General features: G+C 40.8%; 1 protein-coding gene across 1 annotated transcript; it reads right to left on the minus strand.

Annotated features, from left to right (window-relative positions):
- Nucleotides 1–7,179: 7,179 nt before the first annotated feature.
- LOC117532363 (leucine-rich repeat and fibronectin type-III domain-containing protein 2-like) lies at nucleotides 7,180–17,866 on the minus strand. Its single transcript, XM_034195674.1, is given in 3 exon segments — nucleotides 7,180–8,983; nucleotides 8,985–9,792; nucleotides 16,474–17,866. Coding segments are annotated over 3 exon segments (2,370 nt in total). The 5' UTR covers nucleotides 17,865–17,866; the 3' UTR covers nucleotides 7,180–8,812.
- Nucleotides 17,867–20,739: the final 2,873 nt, after the last annotated feature.

Below are 20,739 nucleotides of genomic sequence, written 5' to 3' on the forward strand. Positions count from 1 at the left end.
CCATAATAGCCTTGTTTAAAAGCTAGACAACTGATCTGCCGTTTCACATCTGAGGTCACTGTCATTACGTCTGCATTATTCCACAGTAACTTTCCCATGATTACGCATAAGTCTTCTAAAAAAAAAAGCCTTATCCTGGAAATGGCCTGCTCTGAACTTCAAAGCTAAGATCACAGTTGCTGAACCTGTACGTGCCCTTTTGATGGCCCCTAATCCTGGCCCCTGTGTGTCTACACCTTAGGTGATTTTATAAGACGCACCATCCGCAGCACTCCTCAGAACTGATGCTCCGGAAGGTGGCAACATCAACACAATGTTTGTTTCATTAGCAATATCCTCTATGAGTCTACAGAATAGCATCCACATTTCAAAACAAGCAAATGAAGCTTCTCAAAACTAGCATTGTGGAAATCTGACACACAAACACACACACAAAAATCAAGTGTTGGGGATTTCGTTTGTCATGAAGTGAGTGCAATATTTGCTCTTCAGCTTGGGACTGACTGGAGTGTGTTTATGATGAAATAATACATATTCTAAAAGACAGCACATACTTGAAACATTAAAACACTAAGAAATGATAAGACAAAATCCTCTGGCTTGAGAACAAACAAATGATCACTAAACTCAGCAGAATTTCGTTGAACTTTCAGATGTTTTTTTTGGTGAGTATCTCAGCCTCAGGCAGGGTGACAGCTCACCAAGATGACTGACATGTGTCAGGACAGGAACTCTACCAAGTGGTGGAGTGAAGACGGGATGAACATATTGTTACGATTATTGTGTTATGTCACGTTTTCTATGTCGTGTTTTGCTGTTCTCCCTGTCATGTTTTCCTCTGGGTATATTGTCTGGTCCTTTTCGCTGTGTTTTTCCTCCCGTCGTTAGTTTCCCTGGTGTGTCTAGTGTCTGATTGTTTTCACCTGTGGCCCTTGTGTTTCTCCTCCCCTGCCCGGCTGTGTCTCGTCTTGTGATTACCCCTCCCTGTATTTAGTCTTGTCTCTTCCTGTGGTCAGTCTCGGTTCGTCTTGTGATTTGGCTTGTCCTCGGTGAGTGTTGTGTTCTGTCTTTGTTAGTATAGCCTTGAAATAAAGGAATTTTCACTTTAATCTGCATTTGGGTCCTATCTGCTTCACACAGGGTTCAAATAGGGACGGAAAGAGCAGGTCGGTTTATCACAGGCGTGTATTAGCTCCAAAGAAAGTATACACCGTTCTCCAACGTTGCCTTCCAGGATCCCGCCTACTGCAAAACAGGCCAGAACCAGGTTACGACATGCTTTTATTCCGGCACTGATTACCTGATTCCGATCAGCTGTCTGGCCTCCGGCCGAGCCACTCCCTTCACTCCAGCAGCCGACGCCCTAACCACACCCCGCTGCCACAGTAACCCTTTTAGAAGGGAATATATGGTCATTTGTTCTGGGAATGTCATTTTCGAGCCTGGGACCTGAAAAACAGGCTCAGGGCTTAACAAGTTTTAAAGTAAAGCTAAACATTTCATCAACTGATTTAAGTACAATTCAGCTCCATGTGCCAACTCACAGTTCCTTTGTTCTTCAGTCTCTGGTGGGAAGGAAGTGAGTGACTGACTGGCCTGAAGGGCGGAGCTTTAAAGACTTTGGTGGGGGAGTGGTCTACACTTAATTGACAGAGGTGGTGATGCAGGTTGAGAGGGGAGAGGCTTGTGATTTCTAACAGCGCTGTTGGAGGAGTCGCAGCGAGGCAGTGGATGGGCGGACAGTCTGTGTGACGAGCTGTCCTGAGTTCAGGCCTCTGTGGTCGAAGTTGTTTATTCCTCCTAGAATATTGTGGTCAGGAACTTGGTGCTTCACGGACAGGGTCTGTCCTATAAATACACAGAACTACACAGAAGGAACATATATCAAACAATCAATCAAAATACAGTAAGAAACCTGTGGGCAAATAATGTTTGTGACGGTTGCACCATATTAGAATAAAAATAAATACACATTTATATAAAGATAAGCAGACAGCAGAGAGACCCTCTGAAGACTCAGACTTATGGTGAAGACCCTCTGAAGACTCAGGCTCATGTTGAAGACATGATGAAGACTCAGGCTCATGGTGAAGACATGATGAAGACTCAGGCTCATGGTGAAGACATGATGAAGACTTATGCTCATGTTGAAGACATGATGAAGACTCAGGCTCATGGTGAAGACATGATGAAGACTCAGGCTCATGGTGAAGACATGATGAAGACTCAGGCTCATGGTGAAGACATGATGAAGACTCAGGCTCATGTTGAAGACATGATGAAGACTGAGGCTCATGATGAAGACATGATGAAGACTCAGGCTCGGGGGGGCGTGTGGCGTAGTGGGTTGTCCGTAGGTGTTCGGATCAGGGGAGCACGGGTTCAAACCCCACTGCAGTCAGCATGTCGTTGTGTCCCTGAGACACTTCACCCCAAATTGATCCCGTGGGGATTGTCCACAGTATTGAGTATGTAAGTCACTTTGGATAAAACCGTCTAACAAGTAACATGTAATGATGAAGACATGATGATGACTCAGGCTCATGATGAAGACATGATGAAGACTCAGGCCCATGATGAAGACTCAGGCTCATGGTGAAGACATGATGAAGACTCAGGCTCATGATGAAGACATGATGAAGACTCAGGCTCATGATGAAAACTCAGGCTCATGGTGAAGACATGATGAAGACTCAGGCTCATGATGAAGACTCAGGCTCATGGTGAAGACATGATGAAGACTCAGGCTCATGATGAAGACATGATGAAGAACTCAGCCAACTGAAATGAAAGAGGAAATCCATCAGGGGGCCGCAGGGTCTCTGGAGATACAGACACCACACTTCTAGTAAGTGATGATCGAGTGAGAGTATTTTCAAGTCCACACAATTGTTTTGGGGGGGGGACATGTTACTCATTGTGCCTTTACACCAAAGTTCTTTCAAATGGTTATTGTAGTTTTGAGGTTGTTTCACCATCATTGCCACAATGTTAACCCATATCATAAAATTAAAGTTTAAACCCCAAACAGTTTTTATGGATCCAACATATAGAAATGCAATAATACAAATATTACTACCTGATGTTAAATAAAAGAGTAAATACAAATAAAACATAATTTTCGAAAAAGTGCAACATTTTTGAAAAATCTGCTCTTTTCCAAATATTTACTTATTCCGAAAAATCTCCCAATCGCAAAAGTACATTTTCAAACCAGTAATTTTTCCAGAAATACACACTTTTTCCAAAAATCAACCTAATTTTTCTTTCAGTCATAATTGATAAATCTGTTTTTCTCATAAATGTACTCAATTTTCCAAAGGATCTATGAAATTATAATTCTTCTGTGGCCTGATATACAGTATTTGGTCTCACGTTTGGCTACCTACTAGAATATAACATTTTCTACCGGTTTTATCAATGTTTGGCTGGCTAGTGTGACCTTTGGCTGACCCAGGGTCCTAAAGGGTGATGTTGTAAAGTGGCATTTAAGGTTAAGGCTTATGCATTTGGAATAACTGCAGTGACTTCCACCCAGGTGATGTCACCTTTTTATCTGCAGACGTGTCCCATAATAGCCTTGTTTAAAAGCTAGACAACTGATCTGCCGTTTCACATCTGAGGTCACTGTCATTACGTCTGCATTATTCCACAGTAACTTTCCCATGATTACGCATAAGTCTTCTAAAAAAAAAAGCCTTATCCTGGAAATGGCCTGCTCTGAACTTCAAAGCTAAGATCACAGTTGCTGAACCTGTACGTGCCCTTTTGATGGCCCCTAATCCTGGCCCCTGTGTGTCTACACCTTAGGTGATTTTATAAGACGCACCATCCGCAGCACTCCTCAGAACTGATGCTCCGGAAGGTGGCAACATCAACACAATGTTTGTTTCATTAGCAATATCCTCTATGAGTCTACAGAATAGCATCCACATTTCAAAACAAGCAAATGAAGCTTCTCAAAACTAGCATTGTGGAAATCTGACACACAAACACACACACAAAAATCAAGTGTTGGGGATTTCGTTTGTCATGAAGTGAGTGCAATATTTGCTCTTCAGCTTGGGACTGACTGGAGTGTGTTTATGATGAAATAATACATATTCTAAAAGACAGCACATACTTGAAACATTAAAACACTAAGAAATGATAAGACAAAATCCTCTGGCTTGAGAACAAACAAATGATCACTAAACTCAGCAGAATTTCGTTGAACTTTCAGATGTTTTTTTTGGTGAGTATCTCAGCCTCAGGCAGGGTGACAGCTCACCAAGATGACTGACATGTGTCAGGACAGGAACTCTACCAAGTGGTGGAGTGAAGACGGGATGAACATATTGTTACGATTATTGTGTTATGTCACGTTTTCTATGTCGTGTTTTGCTGTTCTCCCTGTCATGTTTTCCTCCGGGTATATTGTCTGGTCCTTTTCCCTGTGTTTTTCCTCCCGTCGTTAGTTTCCCTGGTGTGTCTAGTGTCTGATTGTTTTCACCTGTGGCCCTTGTGTTTCTCCTCCCCTGCCCGGCTGTGTCTCGTCTTGTGATTACCCCTCCCTGTATTTAGTCTTGTCTCTTCCTGTGGTCAGTGTCGGTTCGTCGTGTGATTTGGCTTGTCCTCGGTGAGTGTTGTGTTCTGTCTTTGTTAGTATAGCCTTGAAATAAAGGAATTTTCACGTTAATCTGCATTTGGGTCCTACCTGCTTCACACACCGCAACACATATAGTATGACCTAAGGGCCAGAGCAGATTGTGATGAGCAACTTTGAGGTGTTAGTGTTTGGAAAAGTGTTTGGAATTTTGAATCAAACAGTGTTAATTAAATCAAAATGAAATATAGTATTTACATTATTCCTTCATCAACCACAGGATTTTATCATTCAACAACGAAATCCTATGACGTAATGATGAAAGCTGAGATGATCAAAATGTGTGTATCTTAGAACAAAATGCTTTAATAACATCAGCGACTCAATACAAACAAATGTATGGATATAATTTGTTCTGCAATAATTCATTGTGTCTTGTAAATCACCGATCGGTTTGTAGTTTACCGATTTGAAGAGTTTGTCATTGGTCGAAAAAAAACAGCTCCTCTCGTCTTCTCCTATCCACTATTCCTTGACCTCTGTGTGAAACGTCACAGGGTTAAGGAATAGTGGATAGGAGAAATCCAAAGGACTTAGGAGAAGAGACTGCAGTGCTTTGAGAATCCGACTGCACACTATCCGACATATTTATGATGCGCCAGCGGACGCCATGAATACACTTCTGCTGTGGGGAAACTACAGTTTTCTATACAGCGGAATACTGTAAGCGCACCTAGATACTTTGCACCGTGATATTATGGTGTTGTTTTATTCAGGCTTTATGAACTTGGACAACGGTGAATATCTTTCATTACCAATGTTGGAATTTAAATAAAAAAGGCTACTCTTCACTCACAACACATAATATATTAATCCACATGAATCCCAATACGTATGAAAATATATTTTAATAAATACCTTTTTTTTTTTTTTAACTTGTTAAGCCTTAAATCTATCCCTGTGTTTATCACCATTCAAACATGTTTAAAAAGAGTTAGGAAACCCCACATAACCCTGTAAATACTATGAAATGTCGACTTTATTTGATCATTTAACAGTACAAAAGTAACATTTGGCCCACAAATAAAGGTAAGCATTTATGCATTCATTGTTGTTGAGTTAAAACATAACTGTGTCCAAAAGTTTAAATGTATGTAATGAATGGATGCAATTGACCATATTCTTTAAATGAATAGGCAATCACTATGGCATTTAGTAATGCCACTTTACTTTCAACTTTTTTCATACTTCCATCTTACTTTGAAAATCTGCTGATTTGTTTTGTATCATATATTTTCACCTAAACCAAAGGAGGCTATGTTTCAATCTGGTTGGTTTGTTTGTATATTTGACAGCTATGCTGATGTGAATCACAGGGTAAATATATAAATAATTATTGTTTACTCGTGGAAACGTCCTTGGGTGGGTCTGCTGTCTCCAATAAACTTCCCGTATCCTCATATAATCTGTATGCTGCATTGGAAGAAGAAACACCGACGCCATCTGGTTGTCTCAGGAGATTTTTTGTTTTATCTTTGTAGCAAAAACAACAAATTTGACCACACAAACATATTTTACAGCTCCAGGTGAGAAATGTGCACAGTTGCACAGAAACACACAGTGGAGCAGCTGCTCCTCGCCTACTGCCACACACATTCCAACTGGAGTATGGTACAAAAAAATCCAATATATAGAGACACACACGCAGTCAATCTGAAATATCACATTCAGACAACACTTGAGTGAGAAATGACTGTTTACACTGGACTGTCTCTGGGCAGTTCTGCAGAAACATGCAACACCAGACGATAGAAGCAAACAACTTCCTGTTGTTTAGTAGAAACGTTCTGGATAATGAACTTGGTTATTAAACCCATATCTCCTCCAGATGGTTTATTACCATCTGTGTGGATACTATGAACATTGAGCAGTGTATGAAGAGATCACGAAGCAAAGTTAGCCAAACGTTAAGTCATCTGAAAAAAGAGAATCGGTACAGAAAGACTGAAAACACAATCTGTAACTTTTTGAAATATGCAATTAAGGTTGAGTAGACAAAATGAGAGATTTAGTGATTGCACCTGAATATTTAAAGATACTTTTGGACTCTATGGTTTGCACTTTTACAATAGTCCAGTGGAGTTTGTTGTATTGTGGATACTTACGATATGAAAATAATCAGATGTCCACATACAGATTTGATGTCCTGCTGAAAAGGTTGTGATTATTATTACAAGTGCAGATGTCCTGTTTTGGTAGAACCCGTAGATTGTCTTTGTAAACGTGACAGTGAGTGATGAAGAGAAGTGAAGACAACTCACCCAAGTTCAAGGTAATTAAAATACCCTATGATAGGCTAGAAATGTTGTGATCATAACTCAGCTTTTTCCTTGCAGCCTGATAGCCAACATATATATATATATATATATATATATATATATATATATATATATATATATATATATATATATATATATATATATATATATATATATATATATATGTTGGCTATCAGGCTGCAAGGAAAAAGCTGAGTTATATATATATATATATATATATATATATATATATATATATATATATATATATATATATATATATATATATATATATATATATATATATATATATGGGCTGTCAAAGTTAATGCGATATAACGTGTCGTTTTGGAAATCAGGCAGCGATGGGCGCAGTAAAGTTGCCTTACATTAAATTAACTTATAATTTCTTTGTTTTGGATTGTTGCAATAATAACAAACATAAAGAACAGTAATAATCGTCCACTCCCATGCTGATAAGAGTATTCAAAACTAGAAAATATCCCTTTTAGGTACATTTAAATCATATAAAAACAAAAGTGCGTTTTATTTGCGATTAATCGCGCACTGAAAAAACTGAAACATTGACTTTAATTAAATGTATTATGTCAACTAATTTCACAAAACTGTATTAGTTAGTTGAATGCATCATATTAAGTTGTACCTACTTGTAATATTATTGCTTTCAACTAACCTAATACAGTTAAATGAAATCCGTTGACATAATACATTTAATTAAAGTCAACGTTTCAGTTTTTCAGTGTGTGTATATTGTGACATCATCATTGCAATTACATATTTCAGTTCATTGACAGCCCTTTGTATATATATCGCCATTCAGGCATTTTAATATTTTCATACTACTTAGATAATTGTTGTCAGAGATAATTGTTGTCATTTCAATGAACTGGGGGGACTACATTATAAACGATAAAACCCATAGAAAAACTAGTATTATGCTCCTGAAGCTAACAAATGTACAAAAACTAAGCAGGCCTAATTGTCTGGGAAAATTATGTGCGTCAATAATTTGGCATCTTTTAAACAATTAGTGTTCACATAGAGAAAAGCCATAGGAGATGATGGGTTTTATAATCTATGCAGTCACATACAACTTTATATGATTGGCATACATAATTATTGAGTGCCCCCTCAAATATATATACTCTGTATAGAAAGTAAATATATTCACATACAGCTTTTTTGAATAAATCTTTTTTCTTAAATCTTCATGAATCAAAGCATTACATCTACGTGTATATATATATATATATATATATACTTTACCATTTCCCCAGACAAGGGTAAACTGCACAAGTAGGTAACCAAAATGAATTTACAGAAGAGGTTTTCATAGTGTAACCACTGGTCACGCCTTGGAGTCAAGGCAGAGTCCAGTTCTCATTTGTGTTTGACCAGCAAAATAAAAAATATAAAACTTTAATTTCATTACATACTTTAAATATATACAGTGTCACATATTCCAGACGGCCCTGCTCTGTCACTTCCCTTCAGCCATTTGAATCCATCTCTGTACAAAGGGTGAGGCAGAACCATTCAGAGGTCTTATTCCTGAAGTTTGTATTGGCTTTGACCGTGAAAGTCTGTTCTGAGGAGAGGAAGGGATACAAAGGATGCTTCATGCAGGACAAAGGCTCTGTCTAGGCTTGGCAGACCACACTGAAAACACTGAAATGTTGACTTTAATTCAACACATTTCACATAGCTGAATTAGGTTAATTGAAAGCAATACTATTAAATTGAGCCTAATATTTTGTATTAAAACGTAATAGTATTGCTTTTAACTAACCTAATTCCGTAATGTGAAATCTGTTGACATCATACATTTAATTCAAGTCCATGTTCAGTGTTCCTAGTGTATTGGGCAGTGTTTGACGCTCCATCCTTCCTACACAGTACTCTCCATCACCCAGTCAGCACTGTCTATTGTCCCCTTGCTCCCCCCCGTGTCCCCCTCCTCATCGCACTGCAGCAGCATGCCGTTCACAGACAGGCTCCTCCTAGTCCAGATGCTGCTGATCCTGCGGGGTTTGTTGCGCAGCTGAGCGGACGCGGCCCCCCCCCGTCATGTCGCCCATGTCGAAGGACTGGCTCCTCTTTGGCCTGGAGTCCAGCGGGAGCATGAGGAGCCGGCTGAGGCTGGAGTCCAGGGTCCGGCCCAGCAGCGGCTCCCTGTCCGTGTGGGGCTTCCTTGTTGCCATGGCAGCGCTACTGGAGGCCCCCAGGTCCCGGCCCTGCCCCCCCCTTAGCTCCAGCGAGTTGAACGCCCCGAGCAGGTTGTCAAGGTTGGTGCGGGGCTTGGGGTTAGCTGACCTCCAAATACTGGCGAGTGTGCTGTTGGGGCTGTATGAGCCCCCCGCCATTGAGCCCGAGCCCGAGGATGAGGAAGAGGAGGTGAGGCTGCTCTGAAGGGAGCCACACTTGAACTCCACCACTTCGTCCTGCAGAGTCACCTTGGCCTTGACCTTGGGCTCCGGATGAGGCTGAGGCAGCGGCATGAGAACTCCGTTTGGACCGATTCGACCCCCATTGGTTTGAGAGTGTGTGTCACTGAAACTTGACAGCTTGCCTAGCGGTGGGTCAGTATCTGTGGCTTTGTAGCGCACCATGAGGATGACGATGAACACGAGCAGGGTGGCGACGATGATGCCCCCTACCACCAGGATCATGGTGCCCCCCAGCAGCTGGCTGGGCAGGGACCGGCACTGGGCGTAGTCGTCCTGAGTGAGGAAGTCGGCGCAGCCCACAACATTGGTGGCCGTGAGCGTGGTGGCCGTGTCGTCCCAGGCGGCCAGCACACACAGGTCGTAGCGAGTCCCTGACACCAGGTTCGTCACCAAGAAAGCCTTGCTGGAGGCTGGGATCATCCTACAAAAAGGAGGAAAACAATTAAGACCTGCAGGTTAATTACCCGATTAAGATAAATACTTCTTTCTCTTATAATAACCTTGCCCCGTATCTCGTTAATTGACACAGAGGCAGTTGTAAAAAGCTGGGAGTGATACAATAAATGCTATAATGGATTGAGCCTTCAGCATTTGAAAGAGCTACACATGTCATTTGAGTACATGTAGACTTAACTAACTGCTACAGAAGGTAATGCAAGCTCTATTCACTGTGCACTTTTTCATTAATATGGGAGAGCCAGGATCTCCATTTGCATTCCCTGGAGTTTCTCTCCACTGCTAAGTCTGTACAGCTTTAACAGACAGCCAACAATAATTGGCTTTATCCCTCAGAGCCATCTGTCTTGCTGCGCTGCACAGAGAGTCCATTTGATATTGGAGCTCTGGAGCAGTGATAAATAAATAAGTTGAAAAACCAGGAAAGGCATGAAGGACTGGAGAGTGGGCACACTTTGTCGAGCCAATACAGCGAGCGTTCAACTGTACAAGGCGAGCTGTACGGCGGCCAGCGGCAGAGGGACTGCTGCAGTGATCTCACACCTGCTGTTACAATGATATCACTCCTTCACTGCCATGCCAGATTCCCCTGCATGCATGGACCTGATGGTCTGAACTTCAGGGTGACTAGAGAACACACAATAGGGGTTTGTTGAGATTGTCTGGTGTGCCGAAGGAGTTCTGCACCGCATTTAAAAAGGATGGCAAAATGACAGACCTCCATTTCTAATACTTTGTTCATCAGTGTAGCTATAAAGTTGATGACTTCTACATTGTTACCATAGCAACCAAGCAGATAGGTGGGTGATTTCTGGACAATCTGATTTGATCACTAATGGTGTGTTCACACAGGATGCAAAGCAACGATTAGCAGCGCCTTACTCACATGAGTTTTATTGAGGCATAATTTGTGTAACAAGTTAAAAATTAGCTGGACGAATAAACACTTATTATTTTCTTGTTACGTTTTTTCTCAGTCTTTTTGAAGTAAGGTGTAACATGCATACATTTGTCCGTTCCCTTCATTCATGTTATCCAGATTTAAGCAGCAGATTTGTATCTTATATTAGTTTGCTCATGGTGACTGGTTCATTCATCTCACATTTTCCCACCAAAAAGACATTTATCCGACACATATCAAGGATTGTAGATGAGTTCAACTTCAGTGTTTGCCCTATGCCAATTAGTCACCACCGCTCCAACATAAAAAGCTGTTTTCCAATAAAAAAGTTCCACTTCTCAAACTTGTGCTACAGTTCATTACCCTATTATAATTGGCTGCCTGGGATTGGGAGTGAATTCTTTAGCCTGGTGATGCTTCCGCTGTTCGCTGCGTGCTCCTGTGTCTGGGTCTAATTGATTTCAGGTTGTCTGCAAAGACTGCTAATTCATTTTAATTTATAGGAATAAATCCAAAGTCCAGGGAAACCTATGCCCGTACTTATCACGGGGAGATAACGTTTTCCCGCCCCTTCAGGCTGCAAAAGGCAATTTGTCGAGTGGCCTGCTTAGCTCCCGATGATGGCGGGAGGCCAAAGCATTAATCAGTATGAAAGCAGGGGAGAGGAAGAGGAGAGCGGGAGAGGAGACATAGGAGGAGATGGGCTCATGGCTTAGGCTTCTTTAAGCTTTGCAATAGAGTTTTAGGTTAATAACTCTACATATTTTTCAGTTCAAAGAAACACATGACAATAAACAAATAACCAACCCCAGACTGCAGTTTTTTACAACGAAAAATTAAATTATTTAATTTTCAGGATTCTTTACGCAAAGAATCGCTCAATATTATTAATTCTCTACTGATTTCCTAAGGCTGTTTTTTTTTTCTAGAAATACAGACAAGGTCATGCCAAATTGTCTCCTGCCCATTGATTCGGTCTACACATCAGGGTGCTGCTGGGAAATTTGATTATGCTTATATAAGCAAAATCTTTAATGGCCTCTCTCTGTCTGCTCCTCACTCTGAGACTCGGCAGCTGTATTGATAATTAAATGGGCCGTGACATTTTTGTGTCTGTGCCTATACCCTTGAATATCTCCAGGTTGCAATAAAACATCCGCTCTATCTAACTGTAATGGATGGAGGCATTAGGAAAAGGAAGTTGTGATGAAAATGGGACCACTTTAGGTCTGTGGTTTGTGTTACAGTCTGTGCTTGATATATTGTAATTGATAACAGCATAGCTCATGTAAACATGAAGCCAACGCTGCAGGGACTATCTTATGATAAGCCCGTATGTCATGAATATGAGAATGCAGCAGCTAGCATAAAAGGAAATGGTTATTGTCAGTACCATAACTTCAAAAACAAAGTAGTTGAAATGTGACACATGACAAGGCATTTTAAGCTTTATTACATTGATGTTTGAATGAACTCTATTCATTGATTTTTGCTAGTCAACTTTGGACAGCAGTGTGAAAGCACTAATGTGTTAGCATAAAGTTGCTAATAACAAAACAGGCAGAATTACAAATATTTAGCATGACACTATATGTTGCTCTTTGATTTGATAATGTCACATGTGTGACATGTGTAGTGTGTAACTCTGTCATTTGCACTGTAAGTTCGCTAACATTAGCTAACATTAGCTAACATTCACCACCATAAGCTCCAGTTCATATTGAGGTATTAGCAGAAGCATAACCTGACCAAATAGGTGTTTTATTGTTCATTAATACATTGTTTCATTGTAGGGAGATGCATTTGTCATTTGGTAATTTGCAAACAATTTCATATTTTACTGTATAGCCTACATACAATAGTTTTCCATTGAATGAACGGAAATAAGTGTTTTCTTTTTTTAATGTCTGATCTATCCAGTAAAGCTTTCCACTGGTTTAAATCAACAAAGTGCTTTCTCTGACACTTTAACGACATTATAAATTCTTGCAGTTGCTGAAGTGCACACATTATAATTTCCTCCGCTCCTGGTGGAAATGTCACAGTCCTGGAGGAGGTGTGACATTTCAAAATTGAGATAGTGCTGTTGTTGTGTGAGCTGTGATCAATACACTACAGTATGTTTTTCAGGTCAGCAGACATGAATCTAACAGCTAATAGCCAGTAATGCTGGCTTTGGGAGCTAGATTTCAGACCTGACATTCATCTCTCCAACACGAGGGCACTGACATTAATTCCCTTGACTTGACACTGTAGCCATTATGTGGTTAAGTATTGTTCTGCGTGTTGCAATTGTACAGAAAGATCAATGACAGGATGCAGGCCGACCTGTAATTTGATTTATGCTGCATAAAGAACCAGGAGATTCATTATACATCAGAGGTGGACAGTAATGTGATTTGAATGAAGTACATTTACTTTTTCAGTCAGTTGTACCTTTTTACAGACTTTTTACCCTTAAAGGTGGGGTAGGTAAGTTTGAGAAACCGGCTCGAGATACACTTGTTGTTATATTCCATGGAATGCTCTTAACATCCCGATAGCAATGAATATCTTAAGTGCTAAGTCATCTGTGGAAGCCGTAGTACTGTAAAAAGCACGACCAATCCGTTTAGCCGGGCCGGCTAAACGGATTGGAATGCCGCCCTGTCTGTCAGCCTTCCATCTTGTGCACGCACAAATGTATCTCGTGCCCTCATTGGGCGTGCCGTAATTGGGCGTGTATTGCGCGTTCATGTGTGTTGGAGGAGGTGCTCTGTAAGGAAGTCTGAAGGAAGGGGCGGATTCTTTTCGGCTGTGTACTTTCAAATTTTAGTGCACTCGAGCCGGTTTCTGAAACGTACCTACCCCACCTTTAAGGTTTGTGACTTCTCACCTAATTTGTAAACCCATACTCAAGTTGTTATTCTACGACACTTTAAACTTCTACTTAAAGACTTGTTATTATAAAGTACTCAACCCGTATCTGATTCTATAGCAGAAACAAACCTTAGAATATCTGAGAATAGTAAATGTTCTGGGGATTTAAAAAAAGCCTTCTTTTCAACCTGGCAACGATACAAGCGCTGTATGACCTGTACCTCAGGCCTTAACAGTAACAATTTAGCAGTCATGGAAACTGCAGCAGTGATAACATTGTCCCCTGGCTCCAGTGTTTGAAGAGGAAACTGCTGACTAACTTCCTGAGCTCAACATTATAATGCAACTGAAATGAGTTGTCTGGATCCCTTGAATTCAAGCAGCGACTTATTTCCAAACTTCCATTCTTATCTTAACTTTTACTGAGAGTTGTCTCCACTTAACTACTCTCCACTGAATTTAGCTTTCATGAATCTATCTGTGAAACATTTCTGTCTGCTTTCAGAAATACATACAGGAAAAAAACCCTACCTTATTTAAGTAGGAAATCACATTCTCATAGCAGCATTGTCACTTTATATTCTCTTATTGGAGGCAGCTTTTGCTAACGTCATTGATTAGGCTGGGTTAGCACTAACGACTTGTTAGTTCGGCTTGCTGTGTCATATTCAAATTCTATTCTTCAGACGACCTCATCGGTAGGGCTCAGAAAGGTTCAGTTGAAAGGTTGATATTTTCACTTTCTCTTCAGTGTTAGACAGCAGTACAGTTTTCTCCCTTCTGGCGGCGCTACAGAGGACTGTATGCCAGAACAACCTGACACAAACAGTTTCATTTCAAAGACTATCGTAGCTCTAATTTGTGTATTTTTAAATCATTGCATGCCTACATTTACTATGAAGTGGATATTGTTGATGTCACATTGTACTTGTCTATTCTAGTATATGCAAGTTGCTTCATTAGATTAGTCGCTAAATGACATGTTATGTAAATGTCCTGCCTTTTTGTCGATCAACACCTTTGAAACACCTCGTCAAAATGCTGCAGTTGAAAATTGACCAGCTGACTATAACTGGCACATATACAGAAATATTGATAAGTGTGTGCTGCGCTTTAAAAAAAAATATATATATATAATGAGGGCCTTAGGGTATGACTCTTTTTCCATTAGTCCTGTGTAGATCAGAACAAATGCTATTTACATTTGTATATAACAGGAGTAATGTATTTTGTGTTTAAACATATTGCTACATATTTATATTAATAATTTTGAATTTCAATTTAAAATGTTATTAGCAAGAACATACAAATATATAAAATAGATGACTATTTGCTCAAGTTGTACAGTATGCAGTAATGGCATGGAGGGCTGAAAAGTATTCTTGCTACATTATTATCTGAGTGAAACAAGAAGGACAAAATGCTTCATAATGAAGTCAACAAGATCTACAGCTCTAAATATCTTGCTTTCCACAGTTTTGAGAGAGATTTAAATGGCATTAAGTAATTGGATTTCTTCTGGCTGGTTTCATCCCCATCACATGTTGCTGGATTGACAGAAAGCCCTGCCTCTTGGGCTTAGAAATTGCACCGTTTCTGGACTGCTGAGCATAATGGAGCCGCGTATAGCACAGCAGAGTGCTTAGTGAGGGAGACATCTGATGATGAAAAGGTGATGAAGGGGGAGCAATAGTTGCTTCACTACCATTGAACAAGGCTGGACAATATAACATTGGTGTCACATATTATAAAAAATATCTAGTTCCACTGCCAATTACTTCTTTGTGATTCTATATTGCACAAGTAAACTGCAATTTGAGATTAGACCAATTAACCATTTCAGACAGCTTCTAAAAAATATATTTTAACTGTGCACAATTAAAAAAGAAAAAAGGCGAAACTCAACTTGAGTTGAATGGAGGGATTTCTTGGCCACTTGGTTGGAATACTTTCATCAAGTTCCTACAAGAAATGCTTCTAACTATTATTAACACATCTAGATTACACTAAATGGTTTTGTTTCTATCCACCTTTTTAATTGTCGAATAATAACTGCTGTTCCATTATGCACAACAGTCGGTTCCTAACATTGACTGAGGCTTGGTGCTCGACAGTCATTTGCTAGACTGTCCATAACACTGTAGGAAAAGCACAAGTCCAGATAGATGAATGAATGATGTCAGAATTCCCTTTAGCTGTTTCAGTTTAAGAGTTCTTGTATTGTGCATACTGACTCAGGCCCAGCACCAAGGGGGGCCCCGTGGCTCTCTGAAAGCTGGACACTGACAATGAAGAACTCACAAATTGGTGAATCAGTCAGAGGGTTAGGTAAAAGTTGAGATAGCTATCATGTGAGGAGTATTTACTGAAACACTTATTTCTTTGCATTTATTTTTAAATAACCTATAAAGCAGTGTTTGAACCAACCTTAGTCATGGGTTTGTTTTAAATACAAACATTTCAATATTCCTTTAGCACTGTCACAGGCATATTTTTATTAAATGATTAAGAAAATGTGCCCTTTTATGCATTTGAGCCCCTTCCTCTGTAACATCCTCTGCACATACCTGAGTGCCCGAGAACTTCCAAAACCTGTCGGCATCTGTATTGTTTTCCGTTGAGTGAAATTCCAGGCACACATACAGCATGTTACATACAGATGGGGGCATGTGGCTATAATTATTCAGCAATATCAATAAACTGATGTGCCCCGCCCAATATAATTTTTACATTGGGCCCGTCTTTGTTAATCAAATGCCCGCCCACAGATTTATGTCTTCCGCCGGGTCTGTGCTGACTCACTCTCACACTGTCATGGCTTTCTGGGACACTTGACAAAAGCTGTGTTTCACTTAAAGATTCCTAGAAGAATATGCTAGTGCTTACCTGTATATCAGGACCTCATCATCAGAGCAGTTGTACTGGAGCTGATACATCTTCACCTTGGGAGATGATTTGCTCACTGTCCAAGTGACCAGCGCGGAAACAGCTGTCACCTCAGAGACGGTCACAGTCCTCTCTGGTTGGCTCTTTGGTGCCCCTTTGCTGATCCTTGTGGTCCCTGTAATATCAGAGAGGCGTGACTTCGGTGCTGATGGCTGCCCGGTGCCATTGCTGAGGTGGGGGAGCTGAACGATGGATACCTCCACAGAGGCGGTGGACTCCCCTGCCACATTAGCAGCAATGCAAGTAAATGAGCCAAAGTCCTTGGAGGTGGTGATGCTGATGCTGAGGGTTCCATTGCTGTATACCTCGGTTCGGGAGGAGTTTCCAAGCAGCCGATCCTCGGGGGAGATCCAGTGGATGGTAGGAGCAGGGTCGCCAGTTGCTTCACACCTTAGGCTAGCAGTCTGGCCCTCCAACACCAGCATTCTGTGGGTGTGCTGGGTAATAAGAGGTGGCTGACATAGAAACTCTTCCTCCTTCACGTTCCAAAAGTAACGACCCTTCAGGGCAGAAGGCGAGGCACACGTTTCCAAGTCATCGTCTCTCTCAAGCCTCCGCAGCCACAGCATCTCACAGTTGCAGTGCAACGGGTTCCCGCCTAGACTGAGAGACAGCTGGGGAGCGTAGGGTGTGGTCAGGATCATTGAGTCCTGAGCTCGGGCAAAAATGGGGTCTGGTGGTAGCTTCTGCAACCGATTGGAGGTCAAGTCCAATCTAGCAAGTTTTTCCAGGTCAGTGAAGGTTCCTTCTGGAATAAAGTCCAACAGGTTGTGGTCCAGACTGAGCTGGTGCAGGTTGATCATCAGTCGGACTGAGTCCCAGGGCAGGGACATCAGGTTGTTGTAGGAGAGATCCAGATCCTCCAAGGTGGGTGCCAGGTCCTCAAAGGCCTTGTCATGGATACGTCTCAGCTGGTTGTTGTTAACGATGAAGTGCTGCAGGTTGACCAAGCCTCGCAGGTCATCAGGACCCATCTCCACCAAGCGATTGTTGTCCATATGAAGTGAGCGCAGTGTTTCTAAGTCCCCAAAAGAGAAGGGCTGAATGTAGCTGATGGTGTTTCTGGACAGGGTCAGGTCCACCAGGTCAGTCATATTAGCAAAGTCCTGTTGCGTGATGCGGAGTATGTAATTGCCTCCAAGACGGAGCTCCACCGTGCCTTGGTCAATGTCCGGAGGCACGAATAGAAGGCCTTTGGAGGGACACAATGTCCCCAGGGATTCGGACAGATTCTGGCACACACAGTACTTGGGGCATGCATTGGTGGTCATCACTGTGGCTCCCAGGACCAGCAGGCACCAGATCATGTGGTCCATGGTAGAGTCATACATAGGAGCCTGGGTGAGGAACACAAACACAGAGACAGATGAGTTATAGAGATTATTTGCAAATGTTATCATCTTTCAAACGTTATCATACATTCAACAGTGCCCCCCTGAAAGACCATTCATGTGAAACGTTCCTTGATGAAGACATTAAGTATACTAACATTGTATCAGGTATTTAGGGGAAATACATATCAGGTCAACACGTTTATGACATTTAAAAAAAAAAAAATGGTAACACAGAAGTTGATGGTCAAGCATCACTGAAGCAGTTGATGCAAGGGCTCAGCTTAAAATAAAGCTATGCCCCAAGAGTACAATCTTGGTCATGCATGATGTTAGGAAGGACAAAACATTCTTAAAATTAGTTAAAAATAGTAATCTCATGTTCTTAATAATAACATGTTCAAGGGCAATTCGATTTGTTTACAATAACTATGTTCCCACAGGTTATATAAAGAATCTGGATATTGACATGCAGCATCTTTTTTTGTTTGTCAAGGGCATACATCTTGGGTTTGCTTGTACAGTGTGTTCCATAATGGACATTGAAGTAACCTTTATCTGGGATGTCATGTGACCCAGATCCTTTTCTCTGGTTGGATATAGAGTATCCAACCAGAGATATGTAGTGCTGTGATCAGAGAATACCCTGCTACACAAGTGGAGATCAGTAGACAGCAGGCACTCAGAGACGTGGTGTAAGCTGCAACACATGGGATTCTCATGAATCAGCATATCTCAGTAGTCAAATACAATTGGGCCATTCCAGCCTACTAAACACGATGAAGTCTCCTCCCTTGTTACGCAGCTACCACACACCTGCAATTTCATTCATAATTAATTTTTGCATGTGATAATCTCTCTGACAAACAGTGTAATAACTCTGATAAAGACAGCCAGCAGCCGAAAACAACTCTGTGCTCATTCATTTACATGCAGTGCCATTATTCAATATTATTATTCCAAACAAACGGATAAACACCATGAAATACAAAACAGAAAGCTTTGCAATATAAACTGAGATCATCCCTTATTTTCTTGCTGGCTCTCACCCACACATAGGCTCAACACACATCTACATCTTTACAATGCACATCTATACACACAGATGGCTGCATACACCCACCCACACCATCACATTACCAAGTCTGTGATGAATCCTATTTTTGCATTCAGTTGGACTATCTCTATCCTATCAACGGCATCTGAACACAAGATGTCCTGCCACATAAAGCTTCCCCTGCTTGAGATGATGGTATGATAGATGTTCTGATGGTTGTAAGCAGTAGGGATGTAACGATATATCGAATATCACGATATCGCGGTAAATAAATGTCTCAATACCGTCGTGAGACTGACAAAATATACCGCGATTTTTTTTTAATAACTTTTGTTGTTATAAACCTTTATTTAACCAGGTGGTCCCATTGAGATCATCAATCTCTTTTTCAAGGGAGACCTGTCCAACATGGCAGCAAGTAGGTTACAACATGAACATAAAACAACAGATAACACAAAAGGACATCGTATTTACAGGGCAACATGTACACACCTAGAGACATTGACAAGTACCAACAGTATATTTATATCTCGCCCTGTCAATAAGCCTCACCTTCTTGGCAAAAACTGTATTGTTTTTGAAGTGGTGGAGAGACAATGCACAGTTTTACCCACTGCTGTCACCATGGCCAAAGCATATCTCTCTGTCATCAGTACCAAGCAAGAGAGTTGTTTCCACAGCAGGGGATATTGTAAACACCCAAACATCCCAGCTTCTACCAGGAAATGTGGACATGCTCATATTCCTAAAAGATAACCTAGATGATGTTGAGCGAGTGAGTTAGAGTTGAGTTATTTGAAAAACTAAAGTGAAACTTCATTTATTCAATTGCAGGGTCTGATTATTATATTGTTGACACTTTAAAATACTACTATCCTACTAAAATGCTGTACAAATCAGATTTATTATTTAATAAAAAAAAAAAATGCAAGTTAAAAAAAAATTACCAAAAAAAATTCACATTTTTTTCTTTATTTTTCAATATCGCGATAAATATCGTACCGCGGACTTTTTCTCGCGATATTATCGTACCGTGAAATGTTGGTATCGTTACATCCCTAGTAACCAGTCTGTCAGGTGATGTGTGAAAACGGGACCAGTATTCCAGGTTCTTAAAGGATGGGTAATAAATGAAGTCGAACACCAGAGTAAGGAGTGAATACTGAGATTTTTATTTTTATAGAAACACATATATATATTGGCACAGGAATAAACAAGTTTAAATATTTTCAATTGTTTTTAAAGCGCTTGACACTTGGGTGCACCCCAAATAAAATAAACCCCCAAAATAAAATAGTTTGTTGTTCAGTTCCTGTAAGGTCCTCTCAAATTCCTACCACTGGTAGCGGAAAGATCAGGTGTTCAGGTTGTCATTGGTAGCTCGCCATCCCCCTCGTCAGGGAGAAAATCCAGAGTCCAAAATCCAGAATCCAGAATCTTCTTATCCAAGGGTCATCATAAAAACCCAGCCGAGGTAAATAAAATAATAATCAAAACTCTTGCTTTCCAAGGCAGCTCCAACCTCCAACAAGAGCCCCAGAGATTGGTCAACCGCCGTCCCGGTCAAACTCTTAATGTGCGCTGTTTTGTGCATATAATGATCACAACAAGTGTCTCCGTTCTTCCAGCGTGACGCTGCTCCCTCACACACACTTTTCCAACGTGCCCTCACCTTCCTGAGTCAGGAGACGGGACTTGGCGGATTTTTGTCCAACTGCAATCATGATTGCGTTATGAACCAATGAGCTTTGTTCTTAAAAGTTGACCATTTAACAAAAATATACTATAAAATAACTAAATAAAAAATACATAATTATT

This window comes from Gymnodraco acuticeps, unplaced genomic scaffold (assembly GCF_902827175.1).
Source record: "Gymnodraco acuticeps unplaced genomic scaffold, fGymAcu1.1, whole genome shotgun sequence".
Lineage (NCBI taxonomy): Eukaryota > Metazoa > Chordata > Actinopteri > Perciformes > Bathydraconidae > Gymnodraco > Gymnodraco acuticeps.